General features: G+C 38.4%; 1 protein-coding gene and 1 long non-coding RNA gene across 2 annotated transcripts in view; one reads left to right on the top strand and one right to left on the bottom strand.

Annotated features, from left to right (window-relative positions):
- Window positions 1–5,791: 5,791 nt before the first annotated feature.
- Window positions 5,792–27,189, bottom strand: part of LOC307001669 — a 34,679-nt gene continuing 13,281 nt past the window's right edge. The window contains exons 3-4 of the long non-coding RNA XR_013798282.1: window positions 7,165–7,256; window positions 5,792–7,049 (exon numbers count right to left, since the gene is read on the bottom strand). This is a non-coding gene — a long non-coding RNA (uncharacterized lncRNA). The remainder of the gene's footprint in view (window positions 7,050–7,164; window positions 7,257–27,189) is intronic.
- Window positions 9,126–13,066, top strand: olig1 (oligodendrocyte transcription factor 1). The gene is made up of 2 exons (XM_079618469.1): window positions 9,126–9,953; window positions 10,364–13,066. Exon 2 carries the CDS (start codon window positions 10,365–10,367, stop codon window positions 11,070–11,072), a length of 708 nt encoding a protein of 235 aa, XP_079474595.1. The 5' UTR covers window positions 9,126–9,953; window position 10,364; the 3' UTR covers window positions 11,073–13,066.

The following is a 27,189-nucleotide window of genomic DNA, read 5'->3' as shown; positions in this document are numbered from 1 at the left end:
AACATGAACACTATCTATCTATCTATCTATCTATCTATCTATCTATCTATCTATCTATCTATCTATCTATCTATCTATCTATCTATCACTTAAAACGTAAAAAAAGAAAATTAAAAAGATAAAGTTCAGCGCAGTTAATTTGACGAACAAGGTACTTTCAAAATGAAAGGAAACATGAACACTATCTATCTATCTATCTATCTATCTATCTATCTATCTATCTATCTATCTATCTATCTATCTATCTATCTATCTATCTATCTATCTATCTATCTATCTATCTATCTATCTATCTATCTATCATCACTTAAAACGTAGGCTAAAAAAAAAGAAAATTAAAAAGATAAAGTTCAGCGCAGAAAATTTGAAGGAAAAGGTTCAAAACTTTTCTTTTACATTTTTAGATAACGGTATGCCTTTTTTCGGAAACAAATAACCACTTATTCGCTCGTGATAAGAACAAACAGAGAGTGCTCAGACCGACACTTATTGTAAACTGGACCAAAGATGTTCTAAAAAGAGTGAGAATGTTTAATAACTTGAGCCGAGATTATTGACAGACGGTAAACCTCAGTCTCTGTGTGGCAGAATTTATTTTAATATAGGTTACAGTTTAATAGTTTATTTTTTTATATATATAGTTTATATTTATATAGTAATACATTATTGACGACTAATGCTTGATAAATTCTATAATAATTTGTATTACATAAAAATGTATTGTATGATTTACGCATTATATCCTATCAGAATGTATACAGGCAAATTAAACTAAACTGAATACTGAGTTTCTTTTTTTAAAATCAAATATCAGTAATAATAAAAAACAGAGAGAGAATATAAATTAAATGTATTTTTCATTCTTATTAACGAAATTAAAAAAAAATGTATGCTCAACTTTTGCGCACTTAAAAAGCATGCCCATTGCGTTCAATCGTGGAACACTAATCATTGATAAAACAGACAGACCGACTGGGGCAAAATATAAATATAAATACAGTCATATAGAAAACAAGTTGATTGAGATAGAAGAAATGTGTCACAATGACTTTTCCGTAATTTGGCACATCATCGAGCTGTGGAATTCGGCTTCATTTCCTCACTTCTCATGTCACGTGAACACCCTTACCTGTCAAAGCAAACAATTATTCTGCTTTGGGCAGCTTTCCAAATGAGACCTTGTAGATTTTCTTATTAACTTTTATGAAGCGCATCATTCTGGGGAAAAAAAGATTACCCTAAGCCTCAAGGAGACGATCATTTATTTAAAATGCAAAAAACGCATTTGCTCTCTTGCACTACACAAAATATACAGAAAAAGAAGATGCGAGATGGAGGGAATAAATAAAGGAGTATTAGGTGGAATACATAACTAAACGCCAGCAGCTGGATGGCAGATTGCTCTTTCTGTTGCAATGTTTTCCAAGGGATTTTTGAGCTGGAACGATACGGAGTGAAGCTGGCTTTTGAATATTCATATTTTCTACTTGTTTATTTGTTTTAAAATTCATTATATTATATTATTATAATAATTCACCATATTAATTTTGCACAACAGAAAGGGCATTTTTTATTTTATGGACAAATGTTAACTGATTAAGATATATTTTATTTAGCCTGATGTATATAGTTTCATTTGCATATTTTATTTGCCGATTTCATCCTAGATGCATTTTTGGGTATTTCAATAACATTTCATTTTACAACTGAATACTCTAAAATCAACAATAAAAGGCAAACAAAAACTAATCTTTACGTAAGTTTCCAAGCTTCAATGAAAAAAAGTTTCATTACATTCATCCACCCAGTAGCAGTCAGTATAATAGTCATTTCGACTCCAGATTGAGCTCCATGAAAGCAAACAGGCTGCTGATGTCTTGTCTTCCTTCACTAACATCTGCTTGTTAGTGATCTTCAGCCGCCTCGCCCATTTGCTCCGCGTAAAATGCAATTACTTCGAAAGGTAATGAGAATTACACGCTATCACGTTTCCAAATTAATCAGAGCAGCACCTCCCCCGCGGAGCCACTGAACAGAGAACACCTTAACGAAGGTCTCCTCTCACTCACTGATTACTGACACATAGGCTACTGTATTTACAGATACTAATAGGCATCCCTAATAATGCACGGACAAATACGGCAAAGCAAATAACGCGTGTCATCATTCAGTGATCAGGAATAAAGTGCCAATATAAGGGTATACTATCATGCCACTGAATAAGCATTCACAGATCAGTTCACTTAAACAAAATCACAAAGACAATACACTGAATGTACATAATCTGTTGAATTACATAATTACATACATACATGCTATTAGAAAAAGTTATTATATAGGCTAAAGGAAACTTTTAGAATAGATTACATTTATCCATGCCAAACTACAGCAGCCTCATGCATATAATTTCCACAGATTGTGTTTAGTGTTTAATATTTATGTGTGTGTGTGATGGTTTTAAACTCAGATCTTAAAACCATTCTTAAATCCTCTGATTCAGCACAGATGTTGGGCCATTCAGAGGCAAACACTGGGCCTTGTTAGTCCAAAGGATTAGACGGAGAGGATTGAAGAGATGCATCAAAGGTGGTGGAAAAACACAAATAAATGTAAATAATAATAAAAAACAGCAAAAATAAGCAAATAAACGAAGTGCATCTGTAGCATTGTGGGACAAAAGAAAGTAACAAGAAAAGAGAGACGGGGAGAGAAGTAAAGTTATCCTCTTGGTCTCCTTCAATTCTAAAATGTGTTTCTCGGCCTCTCAGTTTCATTGATCCATCATCGTTATTGCATGTGTCAGTCATTTATCACATAATCATTCCAAGAAGTGCATTTTAGAGGAGAAGCAGACGGATGATTTGAGGAACCTGTACAGTGGCCATATGAGACCACACGTCCCCTGGGACAAGTGTTTATCTCACCCTCCATCATCTGTTCTTCCTTATGTAACACACCCCATGGAGCTGAGGACATCCTCTGTAAAAGACATATTTATTTTAGTTCATTGAGATTCATTAGAAAAGTGTCATTGCATAATTAATCAGTCTGATTAGTAAAAAAAAAAAAAAAAATGATTGGAACTATACGGCCATAAATGGCCAATACATTCTGCTGCATAAACTTTATTTGTTATTTACCTCCCCCTTTTTTATGGTCAAAACTGGCCAACAAGACAGGAAATACAAATGCAAATCCTTTATCAGAACTAAAACAGCAACTTGCAATTGTTTCCTTTATAAACTGTTTTATAACTTCACAACTTTTTTTGTGTGTAAAGTCTTTAGTTTTTTTTTTTTTTACTGAATTAATTTAGATGTTAATTTGATTTAATTTAGATAATGCATGTAGCACTTTTTTCAGTTTAAATGTGTCACATAAATGTGTTAAGCAATCCTTTGATGTTAAAACATCAATATCACACTGGTGTGATGTACATTATATTTGTAAAATTATACCCAGCACCTGGGTAAACATAATAGAAAATAACCCAGCAAACGTTTTTCAAGTTGTCTCTGTTGCAACTAGTGCTACTGGGCTTTTGGGAGCGGGAGTGAGAGAGACAGCCAGTGCAGCGCGCCTGTGTGTTTGTTTGCAGGTCATGAGCTGGGGTGCTGTGTGCACCTACCAGTCTATGATTTAAAGCCAATGCACTCTCATACAGCCTGGATCAATGTGTTTACTGAAAGAGTCAATGTGTTTACTGAAAGAGACTAAGACAGATGGAGCAGAGAAATAGAGAGAAAGAAAAGAGACTCAAAGGAGTGTAAGATAGAGAAAGATGTGCATTAGGAATGTTTGAGCGGTTAAAGAAAGAGGGGATAATCCTGTAAGGGGCTGAACTCTTGGATATTCATGACTGGCCGAGTGTGGATGCGCTGTGAAAAGAGGACAGGGCCAGGACAACTTAACATCAAAGAGCACCATGGGAGCTCTGCAGGCCAATGAGGGTTTGTGGCTGCTGGACCTTTTGTTTGTGGCTTTGTTGCTGTCCAGCTGAACTCTTTCAGAGACATGATCTTATGAGCAGTGTTCCTCCTTTCAGAAAGAAAAAAAACTGTGTGTGTACCCGATAAACTCTAAATGACTTTGTCCTGCAATCTGATCCTGTTCTGGCATATGTCTCTCCGTTTCAATCCACTGGGAAAACACTCTTGTTCTCTTCTCCTTCTGCAAAATCATATTAGTAACTTTATGGAGTGAGAAACTTTCTCTGCCCACTTCTGTCGCCACACACACTTTCACGTGCACGCTCTGTCTTGTATTGCTGCATTTAGATGTGGTGTGTGTTGTGTGTGCATGTGTCAGGGCGGTTGATGGATGGTTGGGTGATAGAGGTGTTCCGCTCTCAGTTTGCATGGGTCGCCTGACTCTTCTTTTCTCTCATTTATCTTCACTCGTTTTCAGCCGCCTTGACAAGCATCTGAGAATCCATCCTTCATCAGGCCTGAATGGACGGCAGACCGGCACTATAGTTAAGTTTCCACACCGAACAGCTAAATTAGCTCTGAAATTTACTCTGTATGCATGCTATGTTCAGTATCAAACAATGGAACATCACAAAGCTTTGTTGCCTATATCATGAATTTTGTTTGGTTAATTAATTTTTTCCTATTAACTTCTACTCCAGTGACTTTTTGCCCTTTAGCCTATGATCTTGACAGTGGGTGTGTGTGCTTCCGTTTTTTTTTTTTTTGTTGTCCCTCTGGCTTATTGCTTTTCATGTTGTCTCATTTGTTCAGCTAGTCACTGAGTTATTCCTTGTCTTCTCTTCAAACCTAATGTGATGTCAACTCATCCATCACATCCCATGAGCCTTCACGTTTCCTTGTCGAAGGGAAGTTCAATCCAAAGTCTTTTTTAAAGCAAATGAGCCCATCTTGTCAGCCGTCTTGGTAATGGCCCTGGCTAGACATTGACTTAGAAAAAAGTCAATGAATGAAATTGACCAGAAGTGTTTATAATCCTTAAGTTTCAATAACATCAAATCACCAACATTGGCAACCAAACCATTTTTTGGGGGAAGATTTAAAGGGATTAAGGGGAATAAAGAGTAAAAGAAGTAGAATTCATTGTAAAGTAATTAATTAGAATTATTTGAAAATAATGTTTTTAATTGAAAATATGAAGATGGCTCTGTTAATGCTTCCTGTATTGTCACATTAAATGATGAATCAGTTAAAAATAATTTTCAATTAAAAAATGGCAAAACTTGAAGTAGTTTGCATCACTGGATATTACTTGGGGTTGTTTAACATTTCTGTCCCAAACATATAGAACAAATATTAAATGTTTATCTACTTACATCTTACCTTGACCTCTTTCACTGTTAAAACTGAAGCATCGCGCTGGAATTTATCTTCAGCTTCTGTGAATAGTAAAGCCCACCTTCTTTGATCTGATGTCAATCATTTTGACGAGTGCTGTTAGACCTCTGAAACAGACTATCCTAAAAAATTGTACTTAAGAATAAGAGCATGCATACTGAAGTGTAGCAGAGCAGCTTCAAAAAGATCAAATATTGGGGAGACAATAAGGCCATATGTGATTATTGGGAGCGACCCTTTAAAGTCTGGTGGTTATGGCCCTGGCACTGTGTTCATTTTAATTCAATTTAAATTAACACTCACAAATTGTGTACAACAGTAACACATAGAAACTAGAATAGAATGTGAATATCAATCTATACAGAAGCTTTGCAACACACAGCTATAATGGTGGATTGGAGACACAGTAGTGTTCGTAGAAAGCTCAAAAAGGACTTTGGCTGGGAATTGATCTAGAAATAGTTACCTCACCACTCAATTTACATGTCAATATCGATAAAGAAGTGAAGCGAATTGACAAAACTCAACGGTCTTTGCATTTATTCCTGTAAAGAGATCACAAAAAGGTGAGAAAAAAACTTTAAAAACCATGAAATGGAAATCTGCCTCACAAAAGGTTTACTTTTTGTTGATGTTGCATGAAGCCTTTTGGCACAGCGTTCTGCAATGCATATGTTCAATGTGACGTGTCAGAGTGAGTGCTCTTATTAGTGAAATGTGACACACATGGCAGCTGGCACTGAGTAGCCCGTGACAGCTATAATCAGTGTGTCCTCAGCAGGACCGCTTCAGAGCGTGTGTTTAAAGAACGATTCCCAACACTCTCTGGACGTCACTGACTGTGTATGATTTTAAAACAGTGTCAACTGTTCTTCGGGCAACTTGACAAAAGGCCCATGGGGTGACTCTTCGCCTGGCTTCATCCATCTGAGAAGCCAACCGTTCTGTCCAGGCCAACCTTTCCCAGAGCATGCTGGGAGTCACAATACCCAGCCTTCAGCTCATTGGTTCCGCCCTATTAACAGCTTGTAATCTTCTCATATCCATGGCCGCGGGCCCAGAGCAACACGTCAAGCAGGGTTCGCAGTGCTCTGAAGCTCTAGACAGCTCACCTCCCCCATGTCAACTGTTTTACAGCATCTCCACCAGATACACTCATTTTTAGATGCTACTTTGTGGAGAACGTGGAACGTCTGATGGAGGTTTAGGCTCTCCAGCATCGCCCTCCACACCTGCTTCCCTCCAGGGGAGAGAAAGAGAGAATAAAGTTGTGACATCTGTTAATTTCTCATTAGAACTTTTCTTTATGCAGGTTTGTTGGTGTGCGAGACAGCTCCGCAGTACGTGCAGTACGGACACAAGCTGGCGAAGGGCTGGCCAGCCGGCGGTTGAAATATCACGCTCTGCATTTAGCAGACGTTTCTCGGCGTCCATGGTCTGGTAATGAATATGGAAGCAGACCTTCTCCATTTCAATGTTGCAGATTTTTTGCATCAGCTTGTGTTGTGACCTTCCACATCATGAAAAACAGTTAGCAGTGCAAGCTGTCAAAGTTAGCACAGGTAGTCCAACTTCTTTATGCCCAATGTTTCCTTGTTGTTTGTGTTTTTGTTTCTGGGCAATTAAGCGCAGGTGTCTGTCACAGAGGTATTGGGATGTTTCTGCTGGTGCACAGATTTATTTTTGGTCTTCGTCTTACCTTTGTGCTGCACAATCCTTCACCTAAACACAAGAAATAAGGAAATGGATCGGGAAATTTGTTACAAAATGAAATGTCGATTACAATGTATTGGCTCACAAAATTAAATATCTGTCATTTGTTCATCAATTTACTCACATAATAGTCAGAATTGTCCTGCCATCTCTTTTCCATACAAAGAAAGTGAATGGAGCTGTAGCTCATATGACTTGTCAAACTTCAGAGGGTATCTGTATGTTTAAGGGAAAGAAATATACAAAAATATAAGACTTTTTAATGCAAATAATAAAGTAATTATAAATAATTTCAGACCATATTCGTAACGATTCATAAGTAGTAACTGTTTTAACACTACATACATTTTTTATATAAATTAGTAATAACGGTACAGTATACACACCTGTTCAATTGCTCATTAATGCAAATATCTATTCAGCCAATCACATGGAAGCAACTCAATGCATTTAGGCTTGTAGACATGGTCAAGACGATCTGCAGATGGGCTAGTCGGAGTATTTCAGAAAATGTTGATCTACTGGGATTTTCAGGCACAACTATCTCTAGGGTTTACAGAGAATGGTCCGAAAAAGAGAAAATGTCCAGTTATCGGCAGTTCTGTGGGCAAATATGCCTTTTTGATGCAAGAGGTCAGAGGAGAAGGGCCAGACTGGTTTGAGCTGATAGAAAGGCAATAGTAACTTAAATAAACACTCATTACAACCTAGGTGTGAAGAAGAGTATCTCTGAACCCACAACACGTCAAAACTTGAAGCAGGTGGGCTACAGCAGCAGAAGAACACACTGGGTGTCACTCCTGTCAACTAAGAACAGGAAACTGAGGCTACAATTAGTACGGGCTCCCCAAATTTGGTCAATAGAAGATCGGAAAAGAGTTGCCTCTGATGAGTCTCGATTTCTGCTGCATCATACAGATGGTAGGGTCAGAATTTGGCGTAAATAACATGAAAGCATGGATCCATCCTGCCTCGAATCAACAGTTCAGGCCGCAGGTTGTGTAATGGTGTGAGAGATATTTTCTAGGCACATTTCGGGCCCCTTACCAACCAAGCATTATTTAAACACCACGGCCTAACTTAGTATTGTTGCTGACTATGTACATCCCTTTATGACCACAGTGTTCCCATCTTCTGATGGCTAATTCCAGCAGTATAACACCCATGTCACAAATCAAAAATAATTTTAAACTTGTTTCTTGAACATGACAGCGAGTTCACCATACTGTGGCCTCCACAGTCACCAGATTTCAACAAGAGACTAGCAAGGTGTACCTAATAAAGTGGCTGGTGAATGTGTGTGTATAATTTATTTTATATTCAGCTCCAGAGACCCAGCCCAAGCCCAAGCTTTTTATTACAAGCATAATTAAGCTATCGTACGTGTGTGTGTGTGTGTGTATCTCAGAGATGGGAACCCCAGCGGTGCCAAGTGGACACCACCTCAGCCAGGCGTTTTACTGGTAACTACAGGAAACAGGCTTGGTGTGAATGAGCTGATTGAACCCCCAGGTGCAGCTCCAGAGACCCAGCCCAAGTTCACCGGCTTGGCCCAGACGGAAAACACTCTGGCCCCCACAAAGACAGCCCTCATCTCCCCCGCTGCCTGGCTCTACCGGTCCCTGACCTGCTCCAGCCTCACTATGAAACCCACGGAGGCAATGGGCGCTGGGGGCAGGGGATACGGATGTGAGCCCCCCGGCACCGCGCCACCCCATTCAACCCCCCACAAGCTGGAAGGAAGGACGGAGTGAGCGGGAGGGGGGCGGTGTTGCGGGTGGACACCAGGTTCTTTCTTTCCCTCTCTTTTTCATCTCTTCTCTCTGTCTCTGTGTCAGAGCAGGTGTCCCTTTCGGCCCTCTCTTCTCGCCCTCCCTCCTTTCGGTTGCCGTTTCTTTTCACACACACGTTCACAGACATACAGCTGACGAACATCCCAGCTCTAATCCATCACAGGCTGTCTTTTATAGGTCAGCTAGAAGCACACACAATTCCACACACACCAACACACTGGCAGGTTGTGTTCTGTTGCCCTGCAGGTGCCTGGCGTTGCGATTGCTCTTTTAAATTCTCTTTCCTGTCTGAGCCTACGAGTATGTGCGCATGGATGCCATGATACCATTCACCGGGACCGGGTGCCGCAACCTTCTTACCCTCCTCTCACCCCTGCGAGACAAACAGGAGATTCTATGTTCTTACCTCCCGCTCTCAACGTGAACAACATGCTTTCTGTTTACGTCTCTTCCTTCCTCTCACATTTAGAGGGAGGCTAAATGAAAGTGTGTCAATAGTTTGGTAAAAGAGACAATTGCACCGCTTATATGTTTTACAATCAGTCTTGCCCTGGGTATGTCCGGTGTGCCACCTGTGACGAGAATCATTAGGCCTTCTGTTTGTTGGCTCACTTGTTCATTTGCTTCCCCATTCAGTAGCTGAAAATCAATGTCACAATGTATCCTATGCATGCAAGAAAATGTCACAGTATTGCATTGAGATGAAGACATCATCATATCCCATTCAACAAACATGAGGCATGTGCTCACGATCAGGGTTTTTAACCGTTGGAAATGATGATCAAATCATTAGCATGGAGGGCAGATGAGGGGGCGTCAGGAACAGAAAGAGAGAGAGAGAGAGTGAAAGAGTAACTCATTAGCTCATTATAGCAGGACTTCTCTCATATTCTTCCAATAGTTAGGAGCGTGTTAGTTAGCCGCAGTTTAAAGATCTCTATAAAGGACAACTACAGTACGTGGACAAGAGAGCAAACCATCTAATTGAGCATTTAACAGTTATTGTGTTTAAGGAAGATTAACTCATGCCTAGAATATGGACTTGAAGAAGTGAACTACTTTAATATTATTTGAGGAATCCCGGAAGAAGATCTGGAGTGTGTGGATCAAGAGCTTGAAGGTAAAGTCTTTGCCTACTAGAAAGACTGAGCAATATGACAACTGAACTTTAAAGAGATTATTCACCCAAAGATAAAAAATGTTGTCATCATTTACTCACATGTAAGCCATTCCAAACCTGTATGACTTTCTTTCCTCTGTCGAACACAAAATAATATATTTTGAAAAATGTCCAGTGTTTTGTTGTGTTTTTTTTGACAAAGGAGTCCAGTGTTGTTTTGGGCCCCATTTACTTTAATTGTGTGGGGAAAAACAGTTCTTCACATTCTTCACAAAAGAAATAGTCATGATTGGAATTTAATTTTTTTGAGTGAACTGTAACTTTAAAACATAAATCCCAAAGATATTTGCAAATCCCTCAATTTGATTCAATCACTTATCTTACTCATGTTTTCTCAATATCTTCTTCAGAATGCAGGCTGTGCCTGGTTTTAGATGCAGAGAGCAGGGTGAAGGCTCTTTACAGCAACTCATGCCAAGAATGGTACGGGTAACAGGAGCAGGGGGACCGACCTCCAATGCTGGGGGTCTCCAGGGACATCTTAGATCTTCAAAACCCCCTCGTGAGCTTAGTGCAGAGGAGCAACATGAGCTGCGGAGAAAGATCAACAGCCGTGAGAGGAAGAGAATGCAGGACCTCAACGTGGCCATGGATGCTTTAAGGGAAGTAATGGTGCCTTACTCTTCTTCTCCCACCGGTGTAGGGGGAGCACTGCAGCACCCTTACCTCCCGACTGGAACCCCTCCGACTGGAAGGCGCCTGTCCAAAATCTCCACGCTGGTGCTGGCCCGTAACTACATCCTACTCCTAGGCTCTTCCTTGCAGGAGATGAGGCGTCTACTGGGCGAGGTCAGCATTGGGATGGGTGTCAGTGGAACTGTACCACGTCTACTGCTGACAGGAGGGTGGCCATTTCTTACCGGGCCGGGACAGCTTCTGCTTTCCTCCCCTGAGCAGCAACTGGCTGTAGCAAAATGCCCTCTCCTGCCTCAGGGTGCCCAGGAGGAGCCCTTGGCTTGGGGGTCAAGCAGCATGACGGAGAGCCTGGTGTGCCAATGTGGGGTGTGCCGGACCCCACGGGTGGTGCATGTTAATCCCGCCACACGTTTCCCAAAGTGATTTCAAAATGCCTTGGAGAAAGACTAAAAAAGAACAATACAACAACATGCAGTTTTTTAATGTCTGAGGAGGGTGAGGTGTCTGTTTTTTTTTTTTTTTTAACACTATACAATAAGGTTCAATTTGTTAAACTTAGGGATATTTACCTAATGATGTCATGATGTTTTAAGCCTTTTTGACTTTCTTTTGTGGAACACAAAATATCTATTTTTTCCACAGAAGAAAAAAAGTCACAGGTTTGGAACAACATGATGAAAAATTTTCATAAGCAAACTTTGAGCAATTATTTTACAGCAGATTTAATTTCTACATATACTAATACATTTTTAACATTTCAAGTGGTTTAAACTTGAATGTGCAAATATGCATTAGCTAATGTAAACAAATTGGAACTTTTGGTAGTGTTATAAGTTTTTCTTTCTGCAAAATCTTCTAGCCTTAACTGTCTCCCATATTGTGTTTGCTTAGAATTAAACTAGTAATAATGAAACAGTGTGTGTGTGCCTGTTGTTTTAAAACTAGTGCAAAAGTTAATCTTTAAACACATATCCTGTTTTTTCCTCTTGTTCTCTGTCAGAGTAAGCTTGTGCATGCGTGTGTGCTCGGCTGCATCCAAACGGATTGAAATAATTAATTGTGCACCCCTTTTGCAGCACAAGGACGGAGCCTTTCTTTCACCCCAGCCTTGCCTGAACCCACCCCATTCAACTCCCCAAACAAACCCCACATCAGCCCCATAATAATTAGCCCACACTCTTTCTCCAACCTCACCGTCTATAATCCACTCCCTCGTTCGCTGCTTGTCGAGGTAAATGCGTTTACACGGGCCAGTGTGGCGCCATTCATTACTCTCTGTGAACAACACATTCAAACGGCCAGAAAATGTGTTTCTACCAAAGGAGTTCACTTACCTAAATTACAAACAACACCCTCTCCTGCACCCAAACTCTGACATCCACCCCTCCGAAGGCCGGGCAGTTGAAAAAAAAGAAGCAATTCTTTCAATGTCGGGGCACGGTGAAAGCCATGAAAGAGAGGGAAAAGCAATTCCATCTTGTGGATAGGGGTGCATGAATGAGAATGCAGATTATAATCATAAGAATAATGATAAAATACAAGGAATAATCGGCCCTGCAGCAAAAGGGGATTAGTCCGGCCAGGCGCGTGAAAGAGGGCGAGAGGCTGAATGGAAAGAGTCTGTTGCCCATCGCCCAGGACAAAAGGAGAGGTATATGCCATTAAGTGAGATTAGGGTTAATAGGCCTTGATTTTCTTACAAGGAGGTAAAAAAAGAAAAAGAAGTACAGAGGGGGGAGAGGTGGGACAGAGAAGTGGGAAAGATCAAAGTAAGACCCTCCGACTTAAAACCCTTCTCTTTGCGAGGACGCACACACTCACTTTAACTTGCCACCTCTTACATTTACATATAGCTGCCTTATGTCCGCTGACAACTTGAAGAGATTACCTCACTAATTTCACCTCACTTCAGTGCTTTTCTTAAAGCCATCTTCCCCTGTCGTACTCTCCTGAGGTGATAACTTTCTCTCTGATGATGGTAGGCGTATTGTGAGAAGAATGTAGGGGTCTGCTCTCTCTTTGTGTTCGTTCTTCAGCTCATCAGTGCAGCTAAATCCAGCCAAAACAAAGTGAGACAAAAGAAGAGAAAGTAGAACGGGGTGTCCTATTGTTCACCACTAAATGCCAATGTGTCCTGGTATACTTCACTGATATATGGCCAGACCAACCACTGTGTGTTGAAGAGAGAATTGCTGACATCTGTACTGTGACTTCACAAAATTTCAGGCGAATCGATTTTCATGAAATATTTAATTAGGAAATGTTTGTAAAACCACTTAATTAAGTGTGGTAAGAATGTATGTACAAATTTAGATTCTTATGAAGACCAACTTGGCAGAAATGTCCTCACAAATAAATCTAAATGTACGGAGAAAATGAAGTGGTCTTTACTATTTTTGTGTTTTGCTTTAAATCAGCTGGATTGTTTCTAATGTTTTGGTGACCAAAAATGTTTCCTGAAGTAAAAAAAGAAAAAAAGTAAAAAAAAATCGAGCAAAATCTTTCTTTTTTGGGAACGTCCTCAAAAGACATGGTAAAAATACTAAAATAATTTGTGCAAAAAAACTCAATACTTTTTCTATTTCTATTTTTAAAACATGTACATTTATTCCCTTTATTGAATAACAATAGAAGTCTAGCTATAGGTAAACATGCAAATGTGTTAGTGTCCGAGACAGGCCAAGTTTAAGACTGATTGAGGGCCATCCATCCTTAGCTATGGGTGAAAAGATGAGTGTGAGAAGATCTCCACTCCTCCTTTCAGAGCCTCTGCACATGTCTCAGGATTTATTTCTCTCCTCTTCGGGTTCTTTATTCCAGCAACCCGGCCAAAAAACACCAATCTCTTTGTGACTTATTAAGGGTTAGAGAGTCATCGATATATCACACACACACACACACACACACACACACACACACACACACACACACACACACACACACACACACACACACACACACACACACACACACACACACACACACACACACACACACACACACACACACACACACACACACACACACACTTTAACATTACATTTCTGATTCATGTTTTTATTTTCATATTCACTATGCACTTACATTGTTAGCTGGAAAGCACCAATCGGTATTGCTCATTCCTAAACTTTAATGTGCAATTTTTGTTAAGAACTTGAATGATGGCTTAAATGTTGCAGCTGACTTATTGAAAAGAAACTTGGGGAGGGTTCATGTACCTTGGGTCAGTAAGCAACCACCCAAAACCCTAGCAACTAGTATTACTTGCATAGAAACACCCCATGTAACACTAGGACCTTGAACACTCTAGCATCCTCATAGCAACACCCTAGTAACCATACAGAACATCTTAACTCACTCAACTTTCCCCTGCCAGAAAATGCACAAAATATTTTTCAATCCTACACTGTAAAAATATTTGATCAAGTAAGATAATAATGATTTGATCCAATTCAGTAATTTAATTATTATTTAAAATAAAATAATTTATTTAAAATAAAACTAATTACTAAGCTAACTTTGATTAACTTACACCCACATTTTTTTTTTTTTTTAAACCTTTTTTGTGCATTTCAGAGTATTATCTTTTCAAGATCATATTCACAAAATCAAGGTTTAATCTCTTCTGCTTTCTCTCCCTCTCTCTCTTCTCAACGTGGGGAGTCTTGGAGATAGAAAATGCTGAGCCATAAATTGGAACATGTGAATGAAAGAGAGAGTGGGAGGGACGGGTGTAACAGGGGACCCCCTCTCCTCTTCCCACCCCTCTTATTTATCTCCTCGAGCATTAAACCTCCTGTATTCCCTCATCCCTCCACCCCAAAATTCCTGCCTACTGTTCTCCAGGCCAGATCAGCCCAGTACACACACTTTACTGGGCCCAGTAATGACCTGTGCCATTAACCCGCCGATCCTCTCACTCTGTCACACACACAGTTTTATTGGCTTCCAGAACAGCGTCTCATTACCCTTATGCCCCTGAAGACTGTGAGTGCTTCAGGGTGGTGTGGCATGGGAACAAACCAGACCCTAACAGTCAAACACACAGACATTAGAAAAGAGAGTTCAATGTCTTGCCAAAGATATCTCACCTTTCAGACATGCTATTTTCGTTCAGTTAAGGCCTATTCATTCTGGTTTCTCCTGCATGCTACAAAATTATCGTGGCATTAAATAATTCTAATTATTCTAAAACAATAAATAATTGTTGCCACAAGAAAGGTAAACTAACCTAAAGTTCATTTGAGTGGTAAATTAGTTTTTGTCCATTGGTTTTCATTCATATTTACATATGAACATGTTTCACTAGCATTTAACAAACAGAAGGGGTCTGAATTTGGTGTCTTCATTTTAAATGTAATATAATAATATATCCCACTTGATATTTTATGTAATACAATGACAGTCACATATTTAATGTCTGACTAAAGTGTCAAAATATTTTCTATACTGCCACTATATGCCACAAAACATATATATATATATAAAAAAAGTGAATGACCTAATATGTCATAGAAAAAGCATTTAGAAATTCCTTAGTGCTAAGACTTAAGTTCTACGGTGCGTTTTTGCATCCGGACTTAGAATGTAGTCATGATTCAGTTCTCATAAGAGTCTGTGAAGTGCAATATAAATACACACTCACTCGCACTCTTGGGACAGAGAGAGTTCTCTCCAGACTGAAGAGAAGAGCAAACATACACATACTCACAATCATTCTCTCTCACACACAGACACGCTGTTTGGGCCGGGTGTCCCTGTCGGCGTGGCAATGACCCAGTGGCTCTTAGTTTGACCTGTGCCCCATCACTGCCCTGGGGTCCAGAATGCCAGTTAACACATCACAGAGCTTTCTCTTTTCACACCCTCCCTTTATTCTTCTCTTCTCTTCTTTCTCTCCGACGTGTTCCTGCCCTTCTTGCCCCGCAGAGGCGGCCGCGCAGCTGACAGGGAACAGGCTTTTCTCTTTCTCTCCCTTTCCCTCTCTCCTCTGTTCCTTCTCTTTCTTTTTCCTTCTCTTTTCTGCTTAATTGAGTTGTTTGGCAGACGGGCTTGTCAACCCGCCGCCACAGCGTGGGGAGTCTGTGTGTGTGTATAGACACACACAGAGTGTGTGAGATGCTCTTTGTGCTCCACTAGACGGGTTAGTTTTTCACTGTTAGTGCTGCTTGACTAGATATTCCACAGAGCGATAGAGACAGAGAGCGGTAAGGAATATAATATAATGCTTTTTAGGAGTGAATACCCAATAAACAAATAGCTACATCAAATCCTGTCAATAATTAAAATGTAGACATCATATTTGAAAATTAATCTCTATTGTAAAGTATGGTGGAACAACTGTAGTAACTCTGGTATGTTGCCCATAACTACTATTACCATGGTAATTTCTGGTGAAATTGTGCTATCGATATAAAAATTTATAAAAGATTTTAAAGTGAAATATTACCAGAACAATGTTTTTAAATTCTCTGACAGGTCATGGAAACTAAACTAAACTAAACTAAACTAAACTAAACTAAACTAAACTAACGTAAAGTAAAGTAAAGTAAAGTAAAGTTAAGTAAAGTAAAGTAAAGTAAAGTAAAGTAAAGTAAACTGCAGAAATTTTAAAAGAGCAAAAATGTGCTCATTATATAAATGAGTGGAAAGATTATGTAAAATGTTCTAGTGAATTAAAGTTTCATCAAATGTATTGTTTCTTTTCTTTAAAATGGGCTGAGTAAAAGAGCCCTTAGCTCTTAACAGCTAAGCAAACACCATAAATATCTACCTCATTTGAGTCAAAGTTCTTTCCAGATGATTCTAAGTGCAGTTATACTTCAACACAAGAGGCTCGCAGGCATAACTGTTCAGACAAAAGACGAAATAAAAGTGCTCAGTAAACACTGTCTCTGTGTGTGTGTGTGTGCGTGTGTGTGTGTGTGTGTGTGTAGCCTATTGATCGTAAAACATACAAGTAGCCTATGTAATACACATTCATTCAGTTTAATTTCACAACAAATAACTGAATACTTTTGTGAAAGCATGATTTCAGTTTTAAATTGGGTTGGTCATCTTATATGCCATTACAAAATGTAACATTTAGTTACACTTTACAACGTTAACTAATTATATTTTTCTGAATTTATTGAAATATTGGTTAATGTTCATTTAAAAATATACAGTTCATTGTACTGCAGCCATTGTCAGTTCATAATTAATTAAGTGTATCATTAACATCATACAGCTTTTAATGTTAAAAATGTATTAGTATAGGCAGAAATGAACATTAACTAGGATTAATAAATGCAGTAAAAGTATTGTTCGCTTATGTTCCTTTTCTGCTTACTAACTAATGTTAAAATGTAGAACCTTGTTGTAAAGTGTAAATCTTAAAGTGTTAATCTTATTGTTAAGTAATTTATGGAAACTATGAGGCAATTATTAAAAGCAAATCTGCATATATATATGCACATATTAACAATGAAAAGTATTGGCATAATTAAGTCACACTTGAATGCCATTGAAATAGTTACAAAATATCAAGCCAACAGCATCTGCAAACAAATGATGCTAGACCTTTTCTCTGAATTCTTTGCTGTTTTTGCAAATACTTTTAACCAACATATCATGGCAATTATAGTGGATGTTCACACAGGTGTCTTAGAGTAACCCACTGTTCAGTATACGAACACTTGACAACCAGAAGTGTCCGTATCTTATGTTTCATAACTGAATCGAATGTATTATGAAATGTTAAACTTGAAATGAGTGCTTTCAGGATTATAGCATGGTCAATAGTCATACTTGTCTGTTTGTAATTACAAGTAACTGATCCACAATGACACGCTTTCGAAAGTACATTTCTCATTGTATTCGGTATGAGCCAGATAAGCCCCACATAGTCTTTCATATGTGTGTGTGCAAAGCATGTGCGTTTCGCACAGTGTGAGTGATGCTGTCATGCCCTCTTCCTTCTCCCCTGTGCACTCTGCCACTGATCAGAGACAGTGAAGGGCAAACGCTTTGTGTGTGTGTGTGTGTGTGTGTGTGTGTGTGTGTGTGTGTGTGTGTGTGTGTGTGTGTGTGTGTGTGTGTGTGTGTGTGTGTGTGAAAGAGAGACATGAGGGTTTGTGTCACTTATAGACAAGGTCTGGACTTGAGCCACCTTACCTCAGCTTTTCCCCACCCTACCACCCCAACCAAACATGCGCACCTCTCCTCATTTGGGAAACACTGACATCCATGCCAAGCGCCAAGCGTACACACACACACACACACACACACACACACACACACACACACACACACACACACACACCCTCTGGAACTGTACTGACAGCAGAACTCAGCCAGACGGTGGACAGACGTTGTGCTGACCAGCACAAACCTAAAGACACATCGGCACAAGGGCAGCGGAGGGAAGGAAAGAAAGACGAGGAGAAAGAGGGAGAGAGGGAGGAGAGGGGTCAGATTCTCTCCTCTCCAGCTTGCTGGAATGCCAAAACCAGCAGGCAGGATCAAAGCGCACCGCTCTGCAGAATTCATAAATGGACTCAAATCTGCAGGTGTATAAAATGACTTGCTACTTAACACATTTTTGCGGTTTACCAACATTTCTAATATACATGGGAATAACATGCAATGTTCACATGCATGTTTTCAACAAAAATAAAAAAATATTGATTTAAAAATGTTGTAAGGTGAAATAAAATAGTTAACAAATTAAAAAAAATGTTTGCTTTCCGGTAAAGTTGACATTTTAAGCAGCCATTACTCCAGTCTATATATATATATACATATAGACATTGCAATAATAGCAAACGACAGTGACCCAACTTAAAAAAAGGGAAACAAATCCAAATCCTACCTGTCCTATAATTTTTTTTATTGAGAACCCGTTTCACTCGAATATTCGTCACAAAAGGGAAGAAAAGGCTATCGACTTTAAGGAAAGTACTCTAAGGAATGTCGAAATTTATTTGTGTTTCTATTAAAGTATGTGTACTTAGCCTACTGAATAAAATAAAAAAGTACTGCAAACAAGTACTGTATGTTCCATTCACATCTTGTTTTCATTAAAAAAAAATGTATGCACTATCCCAAAGAATATATAAAAATATGAGGACCCAGCTATTGATGATGAAGTCAACTTTAGTTTGTCTCAGCTCAATAGTTCAATTCCAGAGGATTTTATTATTTTGTACATATCGTGTGCTGATTATAAAGTCATTTCATTCAGCCTGTGTACAAATGTCCTTATGCTTACGGAGGGCAGTGAGAAAAGTGGGTGGTGTAAAAAAAGCCCTCTGTTGGAAGGGCACGGTCACATACACACATACACATAAACACACACACACTTGCACAGGTCACTACTGGTCTTGACTGGTCAGGTCCGCAGGTGCTGCTTGGCTTGACTAGAGCCTCGTTTGCATATATTTGCATACTGTCAGACAGCGTCAGAGAGTTGGAGTTAACCCAAAACCAGAGAGAGAGAGAGAGAGAGACAGAGAGATGCCGCCAGTTTGAGTTCTAAATGCAGAGAAGAGACAGGGTGATAAAGAGAAAACATGTCCTGTTCTAACTATTTAAAGGAATATTAGTATATTCCAACTTCCAAGGGATACTAGTATATTCCAACTTATTGCCTTTTCAATTCCTGTTGTAATTTTTTTTAAGTGAAAAATTAATGCCAATAAACAGATAAAAATATGTAACTATGACAATTTTTTATTTTTATTTTTTAGTAATATTACTTTAACCGTCCTTCACTGGTGATGGAAAAGTACATACATTTTTGGGACACACACATTATAAAATTGTTCCTTAAAACCACATACCACCATGTCATTTAAATGAATTGAATCCATTTAATGAACATTGAAAACATTGAATGAATTACCATAAAATTACTATAAAGATGTATTATTTAGTATGGCATTTCAAGGCTGTGTTCACTTTCATGAACAGTTTTCTATTTCTGAAAAAGTTGAGAAAGTTCACAAAACTCTTTTTTGGGCAATATTGACACCATTGGTATTCAATTTTAAATGTACTTTGAATGGGACCTATTAATGCTAACCTTCATATCTATATGCAAGATACTGTTGTGAATTGGAAATGTATATTTCACCACCCACAGGAATGACATTGATTGTCATCCATGTAGAAAAGTGGTAGCACTTTATTTTACAGTCCTGTTTTTCATGTACATACGATGTACTTATCGTAATGACACTAACTGGATAATAACTAGGTACTAACCCTGAACCTAACCTTAACTCATGTTATTACCTTACATTACTCAGTATTTTCATTGGTAAGTACACTGTAAGTACATTGAAAGTGCACATACTGTAAAAAAAAGAAGTGCAACCAGAAAAGCTTAGTCCCACCTCAAAAGGAAACTGCAGGAATGCTTGCCTGTAAGGCTTTTAGTGTAAGCATATTAGGCTACTGTAAATGCATGAACGTAACATAATGTAAAGGAGTAAGAGGGACTTAAAACAAGATAGCCAAGCATCTATCTATTTATTTCTTAATTCCAGGATGTACTAGTTTAACATATCGCATGTCTAAAATGAATCTCTGCCCTCCCTTTCTCACCTTCTCTCGGAGTTTGTCCTCTCCTGCTGAGGGACATTGATGCTTGTTTACTGCCGTGGTGTCTCTGGACAGGGAGGCTTGTAGCACAGCATGAGTCTCACACAGGTGTGAAACACACGCAAACACTAAATATTACAAAGTGAGGGAGGAAACATTTCTGCACAATGCAGGTTTTGATTTAGATGAAGATTCTTGGAAACACATTATTAAAAATGTGTTATATATATATATTCAGATAAATGTAATATTTATAAAAAAATCGAAATTCATAAAATATAGATTCATAAAAAGTATAAAGTATTTATTTCTTGTTTGGGAAATGAAAAAAATAGTCCATGATCACATTTATTTCTATTATCAATGTTGAAAACAGTTGTGCGGCTTTTTTTTTTTTGTGTGTAAACCGTGATAGATTTAAGATTTTTTTATAAGTAGAAGTAAATATAAAGTGCAAAAACGTTAAATAAAATAAAAGTGAATAAAAGTTATCTTATACCCCTAAGCTTTTGAATAGTAGGGTATCTTAACATTGATAATTATATTTAAGATTAGATTTTCGTGTCTTGGTAAATCCGAGCAATAAAAGTTTATAATGTTGAGATATACTACTGTTCAAAAGTTTAAGGTAAGTTTAAGATTTTAATTGTTTTATTCATCAAGGATGCTTTATGATAAAAAAAGGAAATATATATATTTTTTGAACTTTCTATTTACTATTCTATCAAAAATCCTGAATGTATTTACATTTATTCATTTAGCAGATGCTTTTATCCAAAGCGACTTTCAGTTGAGGAACACAATAAGCGATTCATCTCAAGAAGGCAATAAACACAAGAAGTGCCAGTGATACAAAGTTTCAGTCATCGTTCAAGATATCATAAAATAGACCAGGGAGGGATTAAGGAATAATGAGAATATAGACAAAGGAACAGTGAAAGCATAGTGCTCATGGAAGAGAGGAGTTTTCTTTTTTTTTAAGGGTTAGGTAAATTGTGAGGGATTTGAATGTCCGGATGGGGTTGGGAAGATTATTCCACCAGCCAGGAACAGTGAGCATCCTTGAGAGTAATTTTGAGCCTCTCTGCGATGGAACCACAAAGCGCCGCTCATTTACCGAATGCAGGCTTCTGGAGGGGATGTAGACTCGTGGAGGTAGTCTAGAAGGTTGCAGAGCCTGTGGCCATTCTGTATTCAAGCATGAATGTCTTGAATGAACTTGGGCTCACCGAAGACAAGATTTGTTGCAGTATTTTGAAACCATTGCAGAGGTTTGACTGCACATGTTGGAAGACAAGCTAGAAGATTGTCAAGGGCATGGGCAAGATTTTGTGCATGCTCTGTTAGGAAGGGCCTGATCTTCCTAATGTTGTGAAGTGCAAACCTGCAGGATTCAAATTAATTCATGCTGAGATCTAAGTCTGAGGTCTGTGCAGCTACAGTGGGATCATCTGGTCGAAATGAAAAGTAAAGCTGTGTGTCATCAGCATAATGGTAGGAGAAACCATGTGCCTGTATAATGGGTCCCAGTGATTTAGAGTATATGGAAAAGAGAAGGGGTCCAAAAACTGATCCCTGAGGTACCCCAGTGATCAGGGTCCAGAATGCATCATGGTTTCCACAAAAATATTAAGCAGCACGCCTGTTTTCAACATTGATAATAGTACGAAATGTTTCTTGAGCACCAAATTATTAGAATGATTTCTCATGTGACACTGAAGACGAGTATGATGCTGATAATTCAGCTTTGCCATTACAGGAATAAATTACATTTAAAAATATTTTCAAATAATAATAATAATAATTGTTATAATATTTCAAAATATTACTGTACTGTAAAAACAGTCATTTTAGTTACTGTACTGGTTAAATAAATACAGTCTTGGTGAGCATAAGAGACTTTAAAAAAAAAATATTTTAAACAATCTTACCAACCCCAAACTTTTGAATGACAGTGTATCTTCTGAAACCCTAGACAAGACAAATGTGAAATTACGGTGGTATTTTTCTCAAGAGACTTAAGCAGTAGTCTCTCCAATCAATCTCATTGCTGTCTATGAGAAATGTCATAGACATTTTCAAAATAATTTTATCTGACGGTTCTTGGCAAGGTTTCTTGGCAGCCCAGTTGCATATGGTGGACTCTAACCAGGGGACGGCATCCCATCCAAGAAGCAACTATCACTGCATTACTACTTCCAAACTGTGCAAGATTCTTTAAGCTGTGCAGCATCAAGACACCACTCGCAAGTTAGCTCTTGCAGTTTATTAGGGAGCAGCTGGGAGTCAATTCAGGCACAGCAACTCAACCAAAAATAAATAAATACACACACATTTAGACCTTGCAGATTGCAGACAGTATATTAAAATATTCAAGTTGCAGACACACATATAATCCGCAGCATTCTACATTCTGATTGTTTTTACTCATACCTGCCTCACTATTTTCATATTAATCACTAAAGTCTAGATTTATTAGATAATGTGAGAGCGTATTTGTAGATTAGATAGACATTACATATGGGTTATTTTTACTCCAATGCAGAGCCTGCTATTTTTGAGAAGATTTCAATTACCTCCATAAGGCACAGAACATTTCAACATAAGCATATTTTAAATCATAGGAAATGAGTAAAATATAATAGAAGAGTAACCATTAAAACCCATGGTACCATAATTTTCACCTTCTTTAAATCAATTTCTTAACACTTTTTCCAAGATCTTTCACATTCCATGTCACAACGGCCTCTTCACATTTATCAAAAAATAAAAATAAATAAAAACAATTCCATCACAGATACAGGCAAAATGTTAAAGAGATCTTAACCGTGATTTGAGTCTGCAAACCTGATAGTTTAAAACCAATATTTCTAATTCACATTGGGTGAATGTGTGAAACTTAAAAGGGTGAAATTTATCACCATTAAACTTTGTAAAGAGAACTTGAGTATTGATGGATGGAGAGATAGATGGATGGATGGATACGAAAGTGTTACAGAATGACAATCGCTCTCTTTCTTTTGATACAAAGACGTGTCTGTTCCACAGCAGCTACGAGTAGCCTGACCATCTGTCAACAAACCCCCACAGTACAAACATTGTGACTGACTGACTCACGCACACACACGCGTGCACGCGCCGACACACGCACACCTGACCGGCCCAAAGCATTACATCGCAGATTGTATTCCTGCCAAGAGTTTATCACAATGGAACGCATCTCTTCCCTGTGCAATGATATCATAGAGAACCCGCTGGGCTCTTTTCTCCTTTCTAACTCACTCTCTCTCTCTCTCTCTCTCTCTCTGTTTCTCCATTTGACACAAACCCTCTTTTTCAATGTGTGCGTCTTAAGCCGGCACAATAAGATCTGGTCCCCATACAGCAGGCGTGACAGTAGAGTATTGAAACGCTATTGGAGAAGAGAGACGCCACTGTGTGACAGAGGACAGAGAAGAGACAGCATGAGTGAGAAGAAGAGAGAGCGTGTTTGTCAGTCCTCAGAGCTTATGGAGCCATCTTTCACTAAGATGCTCATTATTGCTGTGTTTGTGTCTTTTCCAGCAGGTTCTCTCTCACACACAGCTGTGAACAGGGTGTAAAGGGATAGAAACCCCCAGACTGCACCAACCATCACCTAGGCAACAAGATACCACCTGCATCTTTCTTTCTTTCTCACTTTATCTCAACTAAAGTTCCTGTTGAGGAGAAATGTCGGTTTTATTAAAAGTAGAGTTTGTGGCCATTTGTCAAGTCAAGTTACCATTATTTTTATACAATACAGATCGTTAACAGGAAAATAATGATTCATGATGCAAAAATAATAAAGTTCTGCTGTAAAGCAGCTCTAAAAAAAAGACTAGTGTTATTATTAAGTCAGTGCATTGTTGATTCAGTTCAGTTCAATAACTGTGTGAAGTTAATCAATTATGAAAAGAGTTCAATTCAGCTAGGTAGATCTAGAGATGACTGAGTCAGTTGATGTAAATTATTAAATGAAGTCTATAAAGCAGCATGGCAGAAAACAGTGGTCTCATCATCCAGCTCAATTCAGTTCAAGTTTGGTTCTAATCCAATACTGTCAGTGCAGTAAAAACAGTGCAAGCAAGCAAAACTCCATCATTTGTGTTAACTTTGAGAGAATATCTATATAGTCCATCTAAAAATTATTAAGTTAAACTAATTTAATTTAAAATATCTGCAATTAACTTTTAGCATATATTCACATTTAAAATCTACAGTCTCTCTCTTCGAGGAAAACTGACCAAAATAGTTAATTGTCCAGGCAATTTTTTTCTATAAGAATGTCCCCCCCCCCTGCAAACAACTAGACTAGAGAGTATCAAATTGGCTGCGATGTAACTAAAAATGAAACTAAAATGTATCTAAAGTCCTGCCAATGAAAGCTGTGCGAATATGGTCATGCCGATATATCATAATTCATTTTCTGCTTTAAAGGGGTCATGACATGTTTTTTTTTATTTTATTATTATGTTCCCTTAGGTGTAATTATAGTATTACTATAGTTTTTTTTACAAAAAACTTTTAAAATGTAGTGATTTATGACCTTTTCCCACCCTGTTTCTCATCATCTGATTCAAACAGTCTGTTTTGGGGGTGTTTCCCCTTTAAGAGTTCAGTGTGAACGCCCACTGTTATGATTGGCTAACGTCAGTGCCTATGCATCAATTATTAACGCCCCCAGCCAGAGGATTTGCGGATTCGGCGCAACTGTTTAGAAGCGGGTGATGCATGCGAAGCGATGGCTCTTGCAATGATAAAACCTTATTATGTTTGAGCCGGAATCAGATGAGGAATCAGAGGAAAATGAACCATCACCACAACAACGAAGACTGGATCAGCCCGTGTCCACATGGAAAGTGAAACTATTTTGAATTAATAAAAAAATTGTAACCCGAGACACTTGAAAACGGATTATTGTTGCCTAATTATCCTATAGCTTAATTTGCTAACAGTTTAACATTATTTAACTAATTTCAATGACATGAGTACCACGGACAAAAATGCATGCACAGGCCATATTTGAAGATGCAGCATTGATAAAGGCAACATTTTTAATTTTCTATCACATGTAGGCCTAACGTACTAGACAGGCGACATATTTTCAAGATTCTCTTATACAAATGTGTTTATATTAGCCAGTGATAAAAAGTAAGTTTGCAACGTCGTTTTGAGCCCAGAATAGTCGGCACGAACTTATCTTTGAGCAACAGTTTTCTAGCAAAGCCAGCATCATATTGGGATTTTTTCTCAAAACAGTCATCCTTATAATGTATAGAGCAAACACTTACATTAACACTGCCGTGACTGAGACGTCCGCAAAAAATAAAGTGCATCCATTTTTCCCTGACGTCTGGATCTTTCGGCAGCGTATTCAAAGATGTTGTTTGTCCACAGCCAGGAACAGCACATCTGTGGCGTCGTAATTTCCCTGTACACAGACCCACTCGCTGTCCGTCGACTGAACACTTGTGAGGCGCGCAGCGCGCGGGCGCGACAATGATACGAAATGAGCGTAGTTGTCTTGCGCTTTAAGCGTAACTGTCTTGTGCCTGGAGGCGGTCCATATGCAAACGCTGGTACGTCACTTCGCACCGTGACGTCACTTCTTACCATGGATCCAGAACGAGCTGTATTTAGAGCTTGATTAAATAAATGATTCGTTTATAATGGGGAGGACGTCTTAAGCTATGAAACTTGCAGGACGTTTTGATGGTACAAAGACCTCTTATATACCAGAAGATCAAGGCAAATTTGGTTTCTCATGTCATGACCCCTTTAAACTGCGTCAGGTTCTCATATTAATCATATCCTCATTTCGGTCTCAGATGCTTAAATGAGATAAAATACTAGATTAAAGTGAACCACAAAAGAGAGAATTAAACTAAGAAAATGCATTGGTCCTGTCCTAAATTTGGTGCAGTTTCAATAGCAATCTAATTATAGAAATTCTTATGATCTGATAGCAGATCACTAGTCTAAATTGTTATGCATTTCACACTTTGAAATTATATGTATTGTGAAAAGCGCTATACAAATAAATGTGAATTGAACTGAACTGAATTAAATATTGTGTTTTCACTCAACTGCAGTGCAGACAATGTGTAATTCCACTCTTCCAAGATGTCAGTTTAAACAACTTCCGATTATTAATTTGTACAGAGTGCAACAGCAGTATTTTCCCCATGGGTATTTTAAATATTCGTTAGAGTTATTAGCAATTAAACAAACCAGCTCAGGATGAATCACAACACAACAAACTTTGATTTGAAGCAAAAACGTATTTAAAAATTAGACAAAAAGACAAAGGTACAAGTCTGTGTATTTAACGTCATTAAATATGTGTATATATATATATATATATATATATATATACACATTTACATAAAACTATAATATAATAAATATACTATAATTATGATTCCTGTCTCTTGTTCCTGTCTTTGCTGCGTTCCAGTCCAAAATTGTCATGCCCTTCACTTGCTAACTTCCCTCTGCCTCGTTTACTCGGATGTACGCCATTGCTTGTTGCATGAGTGCCCACAAGGCGGAAACTGCAATGGGCTGAACTGGAACGTCCTAAGCCCTTGATCACTTGGAATCAGCTATGGGGTTGATTTATTATTTATTCATTTTTCCCCTGTAAGAATTTGTTTAATGCAGCATCCAAATGTATAGGTGTGTTTGGGTTGTTTTAAATTAAAATATATACATATAATTAATTAATTTGTATTTGTTCATCCTCTTTTACGTCTTAGCTCCACCCCCTTAGGATGCAAGGGAAGGATACACCTGTGTATCCTTGCTTATGACTTCAAGACGGCTAAATTTGATCGGTTTTCGGGTCAAGGGCTAGAGGACGAAGGAGCAAGAAAACGAGGAAGCATCTATTGAAAAGCATCTACTGTGTTTACCTTGTTTTCTTTCTCCTTGT

The sequence above is a fragment of the Phoxinus phoxinus genome, assembly GCF_949152265.1.
Source record: "Phoxinus phoxinus genome assembly, chromosome: 7".
Taxonomy (NCBI): Eukaryota; Metazoa; Chordata; class Actinopteri; order Cypriniformes; family Leuciscidae; genus Phoxinus; species Phoxinus phoxinus.
The sequence above is the reverse complement of the archived record's forward strand: the minus strand, read 5'-3'. Positions and strand labels throughout refer to the sequence as shown.

Excerpts from the sequence above, each read along its gene's own strand:
- olig1 (XM_079618469.1), top strand. The coding sequence starts at position 10,365 with ATGCAGGCTGTGCCTGGTTTTAGATGCAGAGAGCAGGGTGAAGGCTCT.